This window comes from Nannospalax galili, unplaced genomic scaffold (assembly GCF_000622305.1).
Source record: "Nannospalax galili isolate Female #2095 unplaced genomic scaffold, S.galili_v1.0 scaffold940, whole genome shotgun sequence".
Lineage (NCBI taxonomy): Eukaryota > Metazoa > Chordata > Mammalia > Rodentia > Spalacidae > Nannospalax > Nannospalax galili.
In genome coordinates this window covers 1,334,052-1,346,137 of record NW_008346079.1, presented here as the reverse complement: position 1 = coordinate 1,346,137, position 12,086 = coordinate 1,334,052, and the positions used below count along the sequence as shown (strand labels likewise).

At 49.4% G+C, this 12,086-nt stretch overlaps 1 protein-coding gene across 2 annotated transcripts; it reads right to left on the bottom strand.

The window, feature by feature from the left end:
• Window positions 1–896: 896 nt before the first annotated feature.
• On the bottom strand, window positions 897–11,756 carry Mrpl22 (mitochondrial ribosomal protein L22). Of its 2 annotated transcripts, XM_029567927.1 has the most exons (8): window positions 11,535–11,746; window positions 11,416–11,464; window positions 7,740–7,889; window positions 6,984–7,119; window positions 5,841–5,906; window positions 5,097–5,174; window positions 3,512–3,581; window positions 897–1,171 (listed from the first exon to the last, which is right to left on the bottom strand). In XM_029567927.1, the coding sequence occupies exons 1-8, from the start codon at window positions 11,665–11,667 to the stop codon at window positions 960–962; spliced, it is 894 nt and encodes a 297-aa protein (XP_029423787.1). In that variant the 5' UTR covers window positions 11,668–11,746; the 3' UTR covers window positions 897–959. The 2 variants fall into 2 exon arrangements, with proteins under 2 accessions (XP_029423787.1, XP_008840571.2); XM_008842349.3 differs by lacking the exon at window positions 7,740–7,889 and having other exon boundaries at window positions 11,535–11,756.
• Window positions 11,757–12,086: the final 330 nt, after the last annotated feature.

Below are 12,086 nucleotides of genomic sequence, written 5' to 3'. Positions count from 1 at the left end.
TATATTTTTATTAAGAAACTGTAGACAAGGGGCTGGAGAGATGGCTCAGTGGTTAAGAACACTGGCTGTTCTTGCAGAAGACCTGGGTTTGAATCCCAGCACCACATGGTTGCTAACAACTATCCATAACTCCAGTTACAGGGGATCTGACAGCCTCTTCTGAGCTCCGTGGGCATTGCACGACAGGGGTGCGCTTTCCTATATGCAGGCAATACACTCATACACATAAAATAAAAATAAGTATTTTAAAAAGAAACTGTAGATGAGAGCTGGAGAGCTGCTCAGTGGTTAGAGCACCAGCTACTCTTACAGTCTGGTTCCCAGCACCCACACGGTGGCTAACAACCTTCTGTAACTCCAGTTCCAGGGAATCTGATGCCCTGCTGGCCACCATGGGTTTGCACGCATGTGGTGCACTTATATACATGCAGGCAAAACACTCATAAAATGAATAAAAATTTTAAATGTTTTAAAAGCCTGCAGATGGTTGGGGAGATGACTCAGCAGGTGAGAGTTGTGTAAACACGAGCTTAGATCCCAGCACCCACGTAAGGAGCTGGGCATGGCCTCACACACCATAACCCCAGTGCAGCGAGTCGGGGGGGCGCATGGCGCCACACTAGTTCCAGGCCCAGTGGGAGACCCTCCCCCCCCCCCCCAACCCCAGGGGCGGGGATTGGGGGGGGCGCATGGCGCCACACTAGCTCCATGCCCAGTGGGAGACCCTGTCTCAAGGGAATAGAGGACAGCCAGCATCCTCCTCTGGCCTCTGCACACACACGGTACACACACATGGTGCACACACATACGCACATACACCACATCCCCCCCACCACACACACACACAGGCACACACCATGCAGTGATACACATTTCAATAATGCAATACCAAAGCATAAAAAGCATCTGTTTTTAATTTTAAATAAACGCAGGGTGTACACGTGGGGAGCCAGACTCCTTCACAGAGTGTGAATGACGGTCCGGCTGCGAAGTTGCTGGATGTACTCCTTGGCGTGGTCCACTGCTGTCTTCGGTGCCTCAGGGGGCGGTGGGGCGCCTTCCACCAGCTTCACAAAGTAATGGCAGTAGACCTTCTCCATGATGCCACAGCGGCCTCTGCCGTGGTAGCGGATACGCTTCAGGCACTGGCCTCGCCCGGATGTGGACTCGGCTATGGAGGAAGAGAGAGAACCATGGGAGAGGGTCACTTTCACCACAGGGCTGCACCTACTGAGCAAGTCCTGACCCATCTTTTGGGAACTTGCCGGTCGGCTGGGGGCTCATCTGAACATGTGTTTCCTGAACACGAGCCACCTACGTGAGAAACAAGACCCCTGGCGCCACAGCCTACATTCTGCAGGGGAAGGACAGCACACGAGAGAATTGCAATCACTGGCAGGTTTCATGAATTAAATCTGATCGATGTGGCAGAGACTGATGAGTGGAGAGGTCAAGAGCACCCTGAAACTAGCCTATCACCCATACTCAGGAGGTAGAGGCAAGGGGACCTGAAGTTCAAGGCCAACCTCAGACAGGACACTAACTTTCAAAGGAAAACAAAATGATGTCCCTGAAGACATCTACCTGAGACCAGTACGGTCCACACATTCAGACATTCAGTCAGAGGACGCGAGTTCACCTAGGGCAGGAGCTGCAGACCAGACCGCACACTGGCACCCACTGGACTGGTGCGGGAGGCACACAAACAAGAGGAGGACAGGAGCATGGGGCAGACTACGTGTGGCCTGTGGGCTGAGGGAAATCTAATACGCAGCACCCACATCAAAAGCCAGGCCTGGGGCTGGCAAGATGGTTTAGTGGGTAGAGCACCTGCCATGCAAGCCTGACACCTGATCTCAGGTCCTGGAACCCACCAAAAGCCAAGAAAAGAGAACTGACTCCAAAGAGTTGTCCTCTGACCTCGACATGCATGCCATGGGACGCACGCACGCACACAAATTAAAAGCAGGTATGGCTGGGAGTGGTGGCACACGTCTTTAATCTCAGCACTCAGGAGGCAGAGGGAGGCTCAAAAAGAAGGAAAATAAAAAGGGAGGGAGGGAGGGAGCTAATCCACCAAGTCATCCCATCAATAAACAGGCCGTGAAGGCTGGAGATGTGGCCCAGAGGCCAGGAGAACCCACAGTCTCTCTGCACTCTGACACTATTTTTTTTGCTGTGCGTATTTTCAGCTGAAAACAGGTTTGACATCCTCAGCCATCATGGGGGTGGGGCGCCCTAGTCACTCACTGCTGGTGAACTATGCTATGTAGCCACTGTAGAAATCAGAATGGAGATTCTCCAAACACTAAAACCAGGCTACCGTATGACCCAGCTGTACCACCCCAGAGCATTCAGCCAGGGCTGAGTCGGCCAGCCTCAGAGATGCCTGCATGTCCACGTGCACTCAGCACTACTCAGAGACTCCCAAGATACGAACTCAGCCCGGATGCCGTTAATGGATGGAACAAAGCATGGAAATACACACAGTGGAGGACTTGAACCACATCCATCTACTGTGCACAGGGAAGTGTAGATGCACAAATGGAGGTCCCCTCTACCATGTGAGTACTGGGGACCGAACATGTTGACAGAGTGAGATTTAGATGACTTCTTTTTATTCTTATTGCTGAAAGCTTATAAAGTACAAGTAAATACTCTGTAATGTCTCAGCCCCTCCTAGTCTGTAGAGCGGCAGTCCCTCACAACCAGAATTCCAAACATCTTTAAGCGAAGTCATCCTTAGGTAGGTAGGTCTGGCAGATTGAGATACAAACGTCTCTTTGATTACCAAACCGATGGTCAGGAGCCACCGCTGCTAAAGTTCAAGGAGTCCAGCTACTGCCCCACTGTAGCACGGAGCTGGGGTGGGGTGGGGGGCACGGAAGAGTGCCCTAAGATGCACCGACTGTCCTCTAGTTAAAGAGTTATGTGAAGGCCCGATGCAAACATCAGCACCCTTATGGCTGTCCAGCACACCCTGCTTCCCACAGCACCTTCCCCACAATTCCGCTGGAGGCCCACGGAGAGGCAGACAGCACTTCAGGATGAAACACCAACAAAAGAAACAAACACGCAGGCCTGGGGGTCTGAGCACTCCCAGGTCCCTTGGCTTTTATAATTCAACGGGTGTCTCATCCTGATAACTGGAAGGTTCCATTTTACAACATGTTTATGGAGGAGGCATCTAGGGTGGCTCCTTATAAATAAAGACATCTCAAGTTTACATTACAGTCTATCTTTTACATAGTCATTTACGGTCTTAGTTTTACTGTGATTAAAGGATTGCAATGTGACAGGTCCTGAATTCCTTATTTAATAGTTACAGGCGAGCAACTTAAGGTCCCAGTACAGAATAGACAGTAACAAAGGCCATTCACACCTGATCAACACTGCTGTGCTTAGGGCTGGAGAAGGCATCACTAGCAGCTGGCGAGCCAGCCTAAGCATTCAGACAGTGCTGTTAGCGAGCACGGCATCAGAGACAGACTGCAGAGAAAATGAGCCTTACCGACATACAGGTTGGATCTGAATTCCACATTATGGTCTCTCACCGCCATGTCTTGTGCTTCTAAGAGAACCTTAAAACAAGCAGAAAAAAGGCCTCCTCAGACAGCTGATTCTGAACTCTAGTGGGATCAAATTTCTCTCCTGTTGTTTCTGAAATGTGCCTCATCTCCTCTCTCTGCTACGGTCAGTGCCACCACAGAAGGTGCGGGGTACTGGGCTGCGTGACACGGGGGAGGAATGCGCATAGCACCTGGCTGTGCCCTGGCAAGGAACACCAAATCTTTAAGATGTTCTGAAAAAGGAGCATCACATGCCTCGCACATCAGCAGCACATCAGCATCATGGCCTGTGGGGCAGCTACATGTAGGGCTGGGCCTCTGGAGACCAGGGACCCACCTAGGTACAAATGCAAGCTCATGGCCACAAGAATGCCAACCAAGATGACTGCCAACCTTCCTGAGCTCCTCCTGAGCTCTGCTCTGCTTATATAAGCATAAGGTCTCAGCACTCGGGCGGATCTCTGTGGGATCAAGGCCAACATGGTCTACATAGTGAGCTCCAGGCCAGCTGGGGCTACAGGGAGAGCCTGTCTCAAGAAAGAAAGAAAGAAGTTGGGCCTGTCAATCACCTGGCTAGGAGATCACCCCTTGAGAAAGTTAATTCACCTTAAGACATGCTGAGGAGATGGAAGAAATAATTATTCTCTTAATGAGATAAAGTACTTGTCCACTGTAGAAACCCCTCCTTTGGTACAGCGGATTATGGTGTTTCCACCATGTAGCTCTGCTAAGCCTGATCACTTTTCTGCGTTCTAACAAAAATAAAAAAAAATCATAAATGGAGTTGACTCCTCACCCTTTAAAAAAAACTCTTCTAAAAAACAAACCAAGTGTCAGTGCACGCATTTAATCCCAGCACTCAGGAAGCAGAATTGGGCAGATCCCTGTGAGTTTGAGGCCAGTCTGGTCTACACAGCAAGTTCTAGGTCACCAGGGTTACATAGTGAAACCCTATCTTGGCTAGCAATGTGCATGGCCCTGAGTTTAACCTTCATCTCCTCAACCCCATAAGCTAAAATCATTTTTTGTTAAAGGCTATTTTATTATTTCATAGACAAAAAATAAATAAAATGTCTGGTGTAAATAAAAGCATCTGAAGAGAAAATATATGTGAAGTGTACATTTCTCAGGAATAAAAAACTTAATAAAGCCGGGCGTGGTGGCGCACGCCTTTCATCCTAGCACTCGGGAGGCAGAGGCAGGCGGATCTCTGTGAGTTCAAGGCCAGCCTGGTCTATATAGTAAGTTCCAGGCCAGCTGGGGCTACAGGGAGACCCTGTCTCAAAAAGACCAAAAAAAAAAAAAAAAAACAAAAAAAAAAACAAAAAAAAAGAAAAAAAAAAAAAAAAAAAAAAAACAAAAACAAAAACAAAAAAAACCAACAAAACTGAACTCCTAAATCTGTACTATATAAAGTATACATTTCTACTACAAATTTCAGGAAGTTGTGATTTGGGCTGAGCTTGCCGACATCTACAAGATGGCTGCATGCCCCAGCCCTCCCAACTCCAAATCTTACAGGCTTACCTCTTTAATTACTTGGGCCCCTTTTTTATCACTGAACTCCAACTGAGCCAAAGCCTGGTCAATGGACATACCTCGTATCTAAATGGGGCATAAGAGAATCAGTGAATTCCTTCTCAAAATCCACGTTCCCGTTCACTGACAAGTAGACACCTCCCACCATCACAGAATTCTAGAGCAGTGAGCTAGCCCTAGACAAAACAGAAAACACACTTTTAGTCAAAATTAAATGCTATGCTCTAAAACCTGCAGAATATCAGTAATATTTAGAGGGCAGACGGGATGGCAATGATCACACCAGTGCCTCCTCCTCACACAGGGTCACTCTTTATGACTTTGCTGCCCTCCTCCTCCTCACCAAAGGCAAACACAGAATCGACAGTTTTAAAAGAGGTTGGATCAGCTTTTGTAAGTTAGTAAGCCAGAGAATCCAAACTTCCTGGATTCTCTGGCTATGACAGATGCCTGATGTTCTTGTTCTAAGCACCTACATCCGCTGTGACTTAGCTCCTCAGAAGCAAGGTTAAGGCTAGGCAGAGTCCTGCCCCTCTGAACAATCATTCTTCTGATTTCTTTCTGATTATTTGAACATATGACTTTCTTCCTCACTCTGGGAAAATTGGGGTAAGAAATTCTTACTGTTCAGGTCATTAGGGAACTCGTAGCCTCTTCTAGGTATCATGTGGCAACAGCCCTGTTAGCTTACTAGAGGTTGGGGGTCATGTGGTAACAGCCACGTTAGCTTACCAGTTTTGCCAAATACCACATCTTGTCCTTGCTGTATTTGATTTGTCTCCGACAGTGGTAAATTTCCTTAGAAGTAGGTTTTTGGAAAAAGAAAAGAGAGTTGTAGCAGAGTTACCAAGGTGGCACAATGCTCTATGCCCAATGGCAGCGCTGTCACAGGAAGCAAAAAGTCACTAAAGCTTGGGGACTCTTTCTCCTTACACAAAATTGTACGCCCCCCGCCAAGATCTCATGATGTTAAAGACCAGTGAGGGAGAAAGAGAAATAATAAAAGGTTCATCTGTGCCAACATCTGCAATACTCCTTTTTTTGTTTTTTGCTCTTTTTGAGACAGGTCTCCCTACAGCCCCAGCTGGCCTCAAACAGCAATTCATCCGCGTCTGCCTCCCAAATGCTGGGACCAAAGGCATGCACCACCACACCAGGCATATCTGCAACATTTCTATTTAGTAGTAAATGACTGGATTAAAATATCTTGAAAATGTTTAGCTATTTACTTTATTATTTCAAAATTAAATGTTTTCATTTTTTTAAAAAAATTTTAGCCGGGCGTGGTGGCACACGCCTTTAATCCCAGCACTCAGGAGGTAGAGGCAGGCAGAGCTCTGTGAGTTCAAGGCAAGCCTGGTCTACAGAGTGAGTTCTAGGACAGCTGGGGCTACAGGGAGATCCTGCTTAAAAAGACTAAAAAAAAAAACCCAAAATAAAAAAAAGGATCATTTACCAGCTAAGGCAGGAGGATCATGTGGCCAGCCTGGGCTACAAATCAAAGACCAGTTGCAAAAAAAAAAAAAAAATTCACCAACAAACTTCATGGAGTCAGTTTATGAGGGTCGGCAAAAGCAAGCAAACGGGCGGTGTGGGACTTTGTCAGCTGCAGTGATAAAGCTGCTACATCAGCTAGAAATCATGGAGATCCGGGGCAATCTCCCGTTCACGTGGCATAAAACCACTGCTGGCCAGGTTGGAGGCATGGGCCTGTAACCAGCACTTGGGAGGTGGAGGCAGGAGACAGAGGATCAGGGTTCAAGGCCAGCCTGGGGTACGTGTCGAGTTTGATGCCAGCCTGTATTACATGAGACCTGACTCAATGGAAAGGAAAAACAAGAGCAAAATGAAGACATCAGCGGTGCGGAAACTCACTGCTGGCCTCCGAGGCTCGCCGGGCAGCTGGGGTGGGTAGACAACCGCATTCTTCTTCTCCCATCTTTTAGAAGCTTCCAGGGCAGCGCTCGAGTGGATGCATGACTGGGGAGGAACTGCACGAGGTGAGAGAAGCCTGGGAGACAGCAGCATTTACGGAGTTTAAGAAGGAGTCACGGCCACTTAGGCTGAAGCAATTAGAGACTATCCTTCCTTCATTGGAGGCTGAGTGAGTCACGGAAGTCAAGGAGCAGGGTTAACCCAGCTCTTTGCCCGAGGACAGTGACTGCTGACCCCCTAGTACATGGGCTTAGCTCTAAAACACAGACACAATGGAGTTACCTAATGTGTACACAGTACGGCACTGCAGGGAGGGAGGCCTCGGCATGGGGCACTGCAGGGAGGGAGGTCTTGGAGCTTAGACAAAGTCCAACCTGGCAGAGGACGGAAACACCGACTCCCACCAACAGCAAAGGCCAACATCACTTGTACACAGTGACAGAGCTGAGAAGTCCTAGGAGACGTCTGACTGAATCAAGAGTGCTGGGTACTGGAGGTGGGAAGACGTCTCTGAATGCTGACTAAGGCTGGGAGTTGATGAAGACCTTAAATTCACCATTCCACGACCCCCCACCCAGCCGCCTTCCTCAGCAACGGCTGCCCCTCTCCATCACTAAATAAACCCTCCTGAAATGGTGTCCTGGGGTTTACCTTCAATCTCCTAGTCATCTCATCCCAACAGAGCTAGCTGCTCACCAGGTCTTACTGACTCCTGAGACTATTTCGCAAACGTTCTGCTCTAGTTCAGGACTAGAGCAATCAGCAGCTGGCTCTGCTGGACTTCTCTCCCACGACCTCAGCAGTTCCAAGCCACCTGCCCCTCCTGAGCGCCACACGGGTCCCCTTCTATAGCAGAGACGCCAGTTAAAAATTTTGTTGAAGTAAAACAAATGAGTAATCATAGGATTTGCTGTTGTCTTTTTGAGACAGGGTCTCCTTGTAGCCGCAGCTGGCCTGGAGCCCACTATGTACACCAGGGTGGCCTTCATATTACAGAGATCTACCTGCCTCTGCCTCCGAGTGCTGAGATTAAAGGTGTGCACCACCTAGCAACTGTGTTTTAATCCTTTTTTTTTTTTTTTTTCCACTGCCATTGAGAACTGGGATTTTTTTTTTTTATTTTAACTATTTTATTTATGGGCTGGAGAGATGGCTCAGCAGTTAATAGCACTGGCTGCTCTTGCAGAGAACCTGAGTTCAATTCCCAGTACCCACATGGCGGCTGACAACAGTCTGTAACTCCAGTTCCAGGGGGCCTAACACCCTCTTCTGGCCTCTGTGGACTTTACATGACACGGGTACACTTACATACATACAGGCATAACACTAATACACATAAAATAAAAAATAAAAAATTATTATCTTTCTACTGGAGTTACAGACTGTTGTTAGGCATCATGTGGGTGCTGGGAATCGAACTCAGGTCCTCTGGAAGGACAGCAAGTGTTCTTTACCACTGAGACATCTCTCCGGCCCTGTCACCTGGTATTCTTGCTGTGGGAGCAAGCAGGTGTCCACATGAGAGGAGCAGTGAAAACCCCACGTTGGAGGATTAGAGGACCTCCACAAACAAGGTCTAGAAGCAGTGAGCACAGGGGTCCTGAGCCCCCAGGTTATGCTCCTGAAACACCTTTTCTTACAGAACGGAACCAAACTTCTGGAGGAAATGGCTGATTGCCGATCTTGGGCAGAAAGTGTGCAAGACAAACAAGAAACAATTCACCAAACCGGAAACCAGGGAAGCTGGCGCAGACCCACAGGGCACATGAAAGGGACCCAGGAGTCACTCGTCGACCCCACAGGCCAAGGGTGGGGCAGTTCAAGCATTAGTAAAGATGACACCTGCAGGGGTTTGGAACTCATCAAATGTGTTTGAAGTCTTAATGAAACCAAGAAAACAACCCAAACTAGTTTTCACAGAAGATGCTAGTCAGCCAACTTATTCTGAAATCTGGCAGGTGAAAACAATCAAACGTCTGTCCTCTCTCACAAACTGTCACTAAGCGGCCAAGCAGATGCAGCACACTGGCGACAGCATCGCTTTGAGAACCTCAGTAAGTGAATGGACGAAGGAGGTCCCTGCTGAAGGGCAGGCCAGAAGCCAGCTATGAAGCACTCCGTCAAGGAAGCTGCATCAATCAAAGATCCAACGCCGGACAGAGAGAAGGGGCACACGGCTGGACACTCGGCAAAACCCAAGCTGCGGAAAACTCTGTAAGACAAACCACTGGCTTCAACAAACAGGAGGGAGAGAAAAGAAAGGTGGGGCTGAGAGACAGCTCAGCAGTTGGGCACACACTGCTCTAGCAGAGGATCAGAGTTCAGTTCACAGCACCCACATGGGTCAGCTCACAACCACCTGTAACTCCAGCTCCAGGGGATCCAATGCCCTCTTCTGGCTTCCATGGGTATCTTCACACTCTGACACAAACATGCACATAAATGCTTTTTTAAAAAAATGGAAGAGAGTGTGCCAGGCGTAGTGGCGCACACCTTTAATCCCAGCACTTGGGAGGCAGACGCAGGCGGATCTCTGTGAGTTCAAGGCCAGCCTGGTCTACATAGTGAGTTCCAGGAAAGCTGGGGCTACAGGGAGACTCTGTCTCAAAAAAAAAAAGGAAGAGTTTGAACAAAGAACCTATATATCTAAGACTTATAAGAAGTGTCTAAAACATCAATACATGGACTATTATAATTTTTAAAGCATAACTAGGAAGTCACTGGAATTTGAACATCAACTGAACACTACAATGATACGTAGTGAAAAATCTGTGGCTAAAATGATACAGTGTGGGGAGAAATAAGGTTGGCCATGAGCAACTGTGGAAACTGGGGGTACACCAACGTTCCCTGCTTCTGAGCATGTGTGAGCATGTTCAAATGGCAGGCTACCACAAACTCTAGGGTTTCTGAATTACCTCAAACCAGAGTCCAAACTCCCCAGCAAGTCATGAAAAGCCTTTCGAATTGAGCTCCCACCTGCCCTTCCTCGACCTATGTCCTGCCACAGACCCAAGTCTGTCCCTTTGCAGCCTTCCGGGCCATTTCCTCTCACATCCTGAGGCATGTGCTTGTACTGTGCTACGTTCCAGCACAAGCATCCCAAACATGAAGCACCTCCTGCTCCCTTCCCCAAGGCAGTGACACCCCGCACTGCCATACCCCGCTCTTGCCATCCATTTGGCGAATGGTGAATGATTTGGAATGTGGCACTGTTACTATATGCCAGCCTTGTAGACCCCCAGTTCCTGTACTGAGAGTACAGATGTTGAGCAGCAGAGGCAAGTCTAACATCCTTTGCCCTTAGCACCAACGACAGGTAATGGGAGACTCTCTAAGGAAGCACTGAGCCCAGACTTCAGTACTCAAAGCTGTGTACTGGTGGATTCTCACACAACATGTTCGACGTGGCTGCAACTGACAAAGCTTTTTTTTTTGAGACAGGGTCTCCCTGTAGCCCCAGCTGTCCTGGAACTCACTATGTAGACCAGGTTGGCCTTGAACTCACAGAGATCCGCCTGCCTCTGCCTCCCGAGTGCTGGGATGAAAGGCATGCGCCACCACGGCCGGCTTGACAAAGCTTTTATCAGTCCTCAAACCAGTCTAAAGAATCAAATAAATCTTTCTCCCTAGAATATCATTTCTTCTGCTTTACCTCAAGGTCAACAGCTGAAATCCCAACATCAAAACCAGCGACGGCAATACCTAATAAAATCCGTACCTTACAGCTACATCTGGGTTCCGGTGCTTGAACTGAGAAGTACAAGTCTACAATGCAGATCCAAGAGGGCAGAATTCGGTATGACACCACATGCAGGGGACGAGGACAGAGGCTGTGGACTAAAGCCTGCCCATTCTAACCACCCACTCTAATTAGGGCAATGGCCTTGGGAAAGATCTATCTCTACGGCTCCAATTCCCAGCAGTACGTGTGGTAACACTTAACCTGACACTGAACAGGACTCAATAAATCTCACATATAATTATGTGTGGCATGAGAATAAATGAACTCCGCTCTGTTCTTCGTGAATTAATTACTAATTTACATGCCCTGCAGCGTCTAACACAGGATGACCCTGGTGGCCAGCATCATTTGAACGGTAATCTGGTTCTTCCCAAGCACATCTGTAGGCCTCACAACACACGCCTTCGACGCTCAGGTTCTACATAAAGTCAGCGGGTAAAGCGCTGGCTGCTCTTGTACAGGACCCGGGTTCGAATCCCGGCACCCTAAGAACGTCTGTAACTCTAGGGCTCCGACGCCCCCTTCTGGCCTCCTCGGGTATTGCCCGACATGGTGTACTTGCGCGCAGGCAGGCCCGGCACGCATGAGCCGTGAGCCCCGCAAGGGCGCGCGGCCGGGACGACTCACCTCTGGGCCGGCGTTCCCCCGCGCCGCAGGCTCCAGCCCCATAGTGCACCTGCAACAGGAGCAGAGCCGTCAGGTTGGGTTCGCGCCGCCCGCCTCCCCGCGCCCCGACCCAACCTTACCCAGCTCTTGCAGCACCGTCGCCGCCATGCCGGCCCCGCTACGGAAGCCGGGACGAGCCGCCACCGTCGGCGCCGCGCATGCGCACGCTCCAGGCCGGCCGCCGCGGCCCGGAAACCATGCGTGCGTTGTCATGGAGACCCAGGATGCTCTCTAGATGGTGAATGGCCTCATAAAGACCCAAAATGTAGTGCGTTTAGGTCGTTGACCGAAAAGAAGAAAGACTATTCGTTGGGGCGGCTCCGCAGCTCGGCACTGGGGTGGGCAGCAACATCACCCAAGGTCCAGGCCACCCGGACCACGTGGAGAAACCGGGGGAGGGAGGGAGAGGAAGGGAGGGAGGGAGGGAACAAAGAAGGAAAGAAGGGAGGGGGAGAGGAAGGAAGGAAGAGAGGGAGGAAAGGATGGGAAGGAGACAGGGAGAAGAGAGAGGGAGCGAGAGAGAAAGGAGGGAGGGGGAAGGGAGGAAGAGATGAAGGAAGGGAGGGAAGGAGGGAAGGAAGGAAGGAAGGAAGGAAGGAAGGAAGGAAGGAAGGAAGGAAGGAAGGAAGGAA

Excerpts from the sequence above, each read along its gene's own strand:
- Mrpl22 (XM_029567927.1), bottom strand. The coding sequence starts at position 11,667 with ATGACAACGCACGCATGGTTTCCGGGCCGCGGCGGCCGGCCTGGAGCG. Across the intron at positions 11,465-11,534 it reads GACGGTGCTGCAAGAGCTGG|GTGCACTATGGGGCTGGAGC; the intron begins GTAAGGTTGGGT and ends CTCCTGTTGCAG. Across the intron at positions 3,582-5,096 it reads GGGCCCAAGTAATTAAAGAG|GTTCTCTTAGAAGCACAAGA; the intron begins GTAAGCCTGTAA and ends GCTTGTTTTAAG.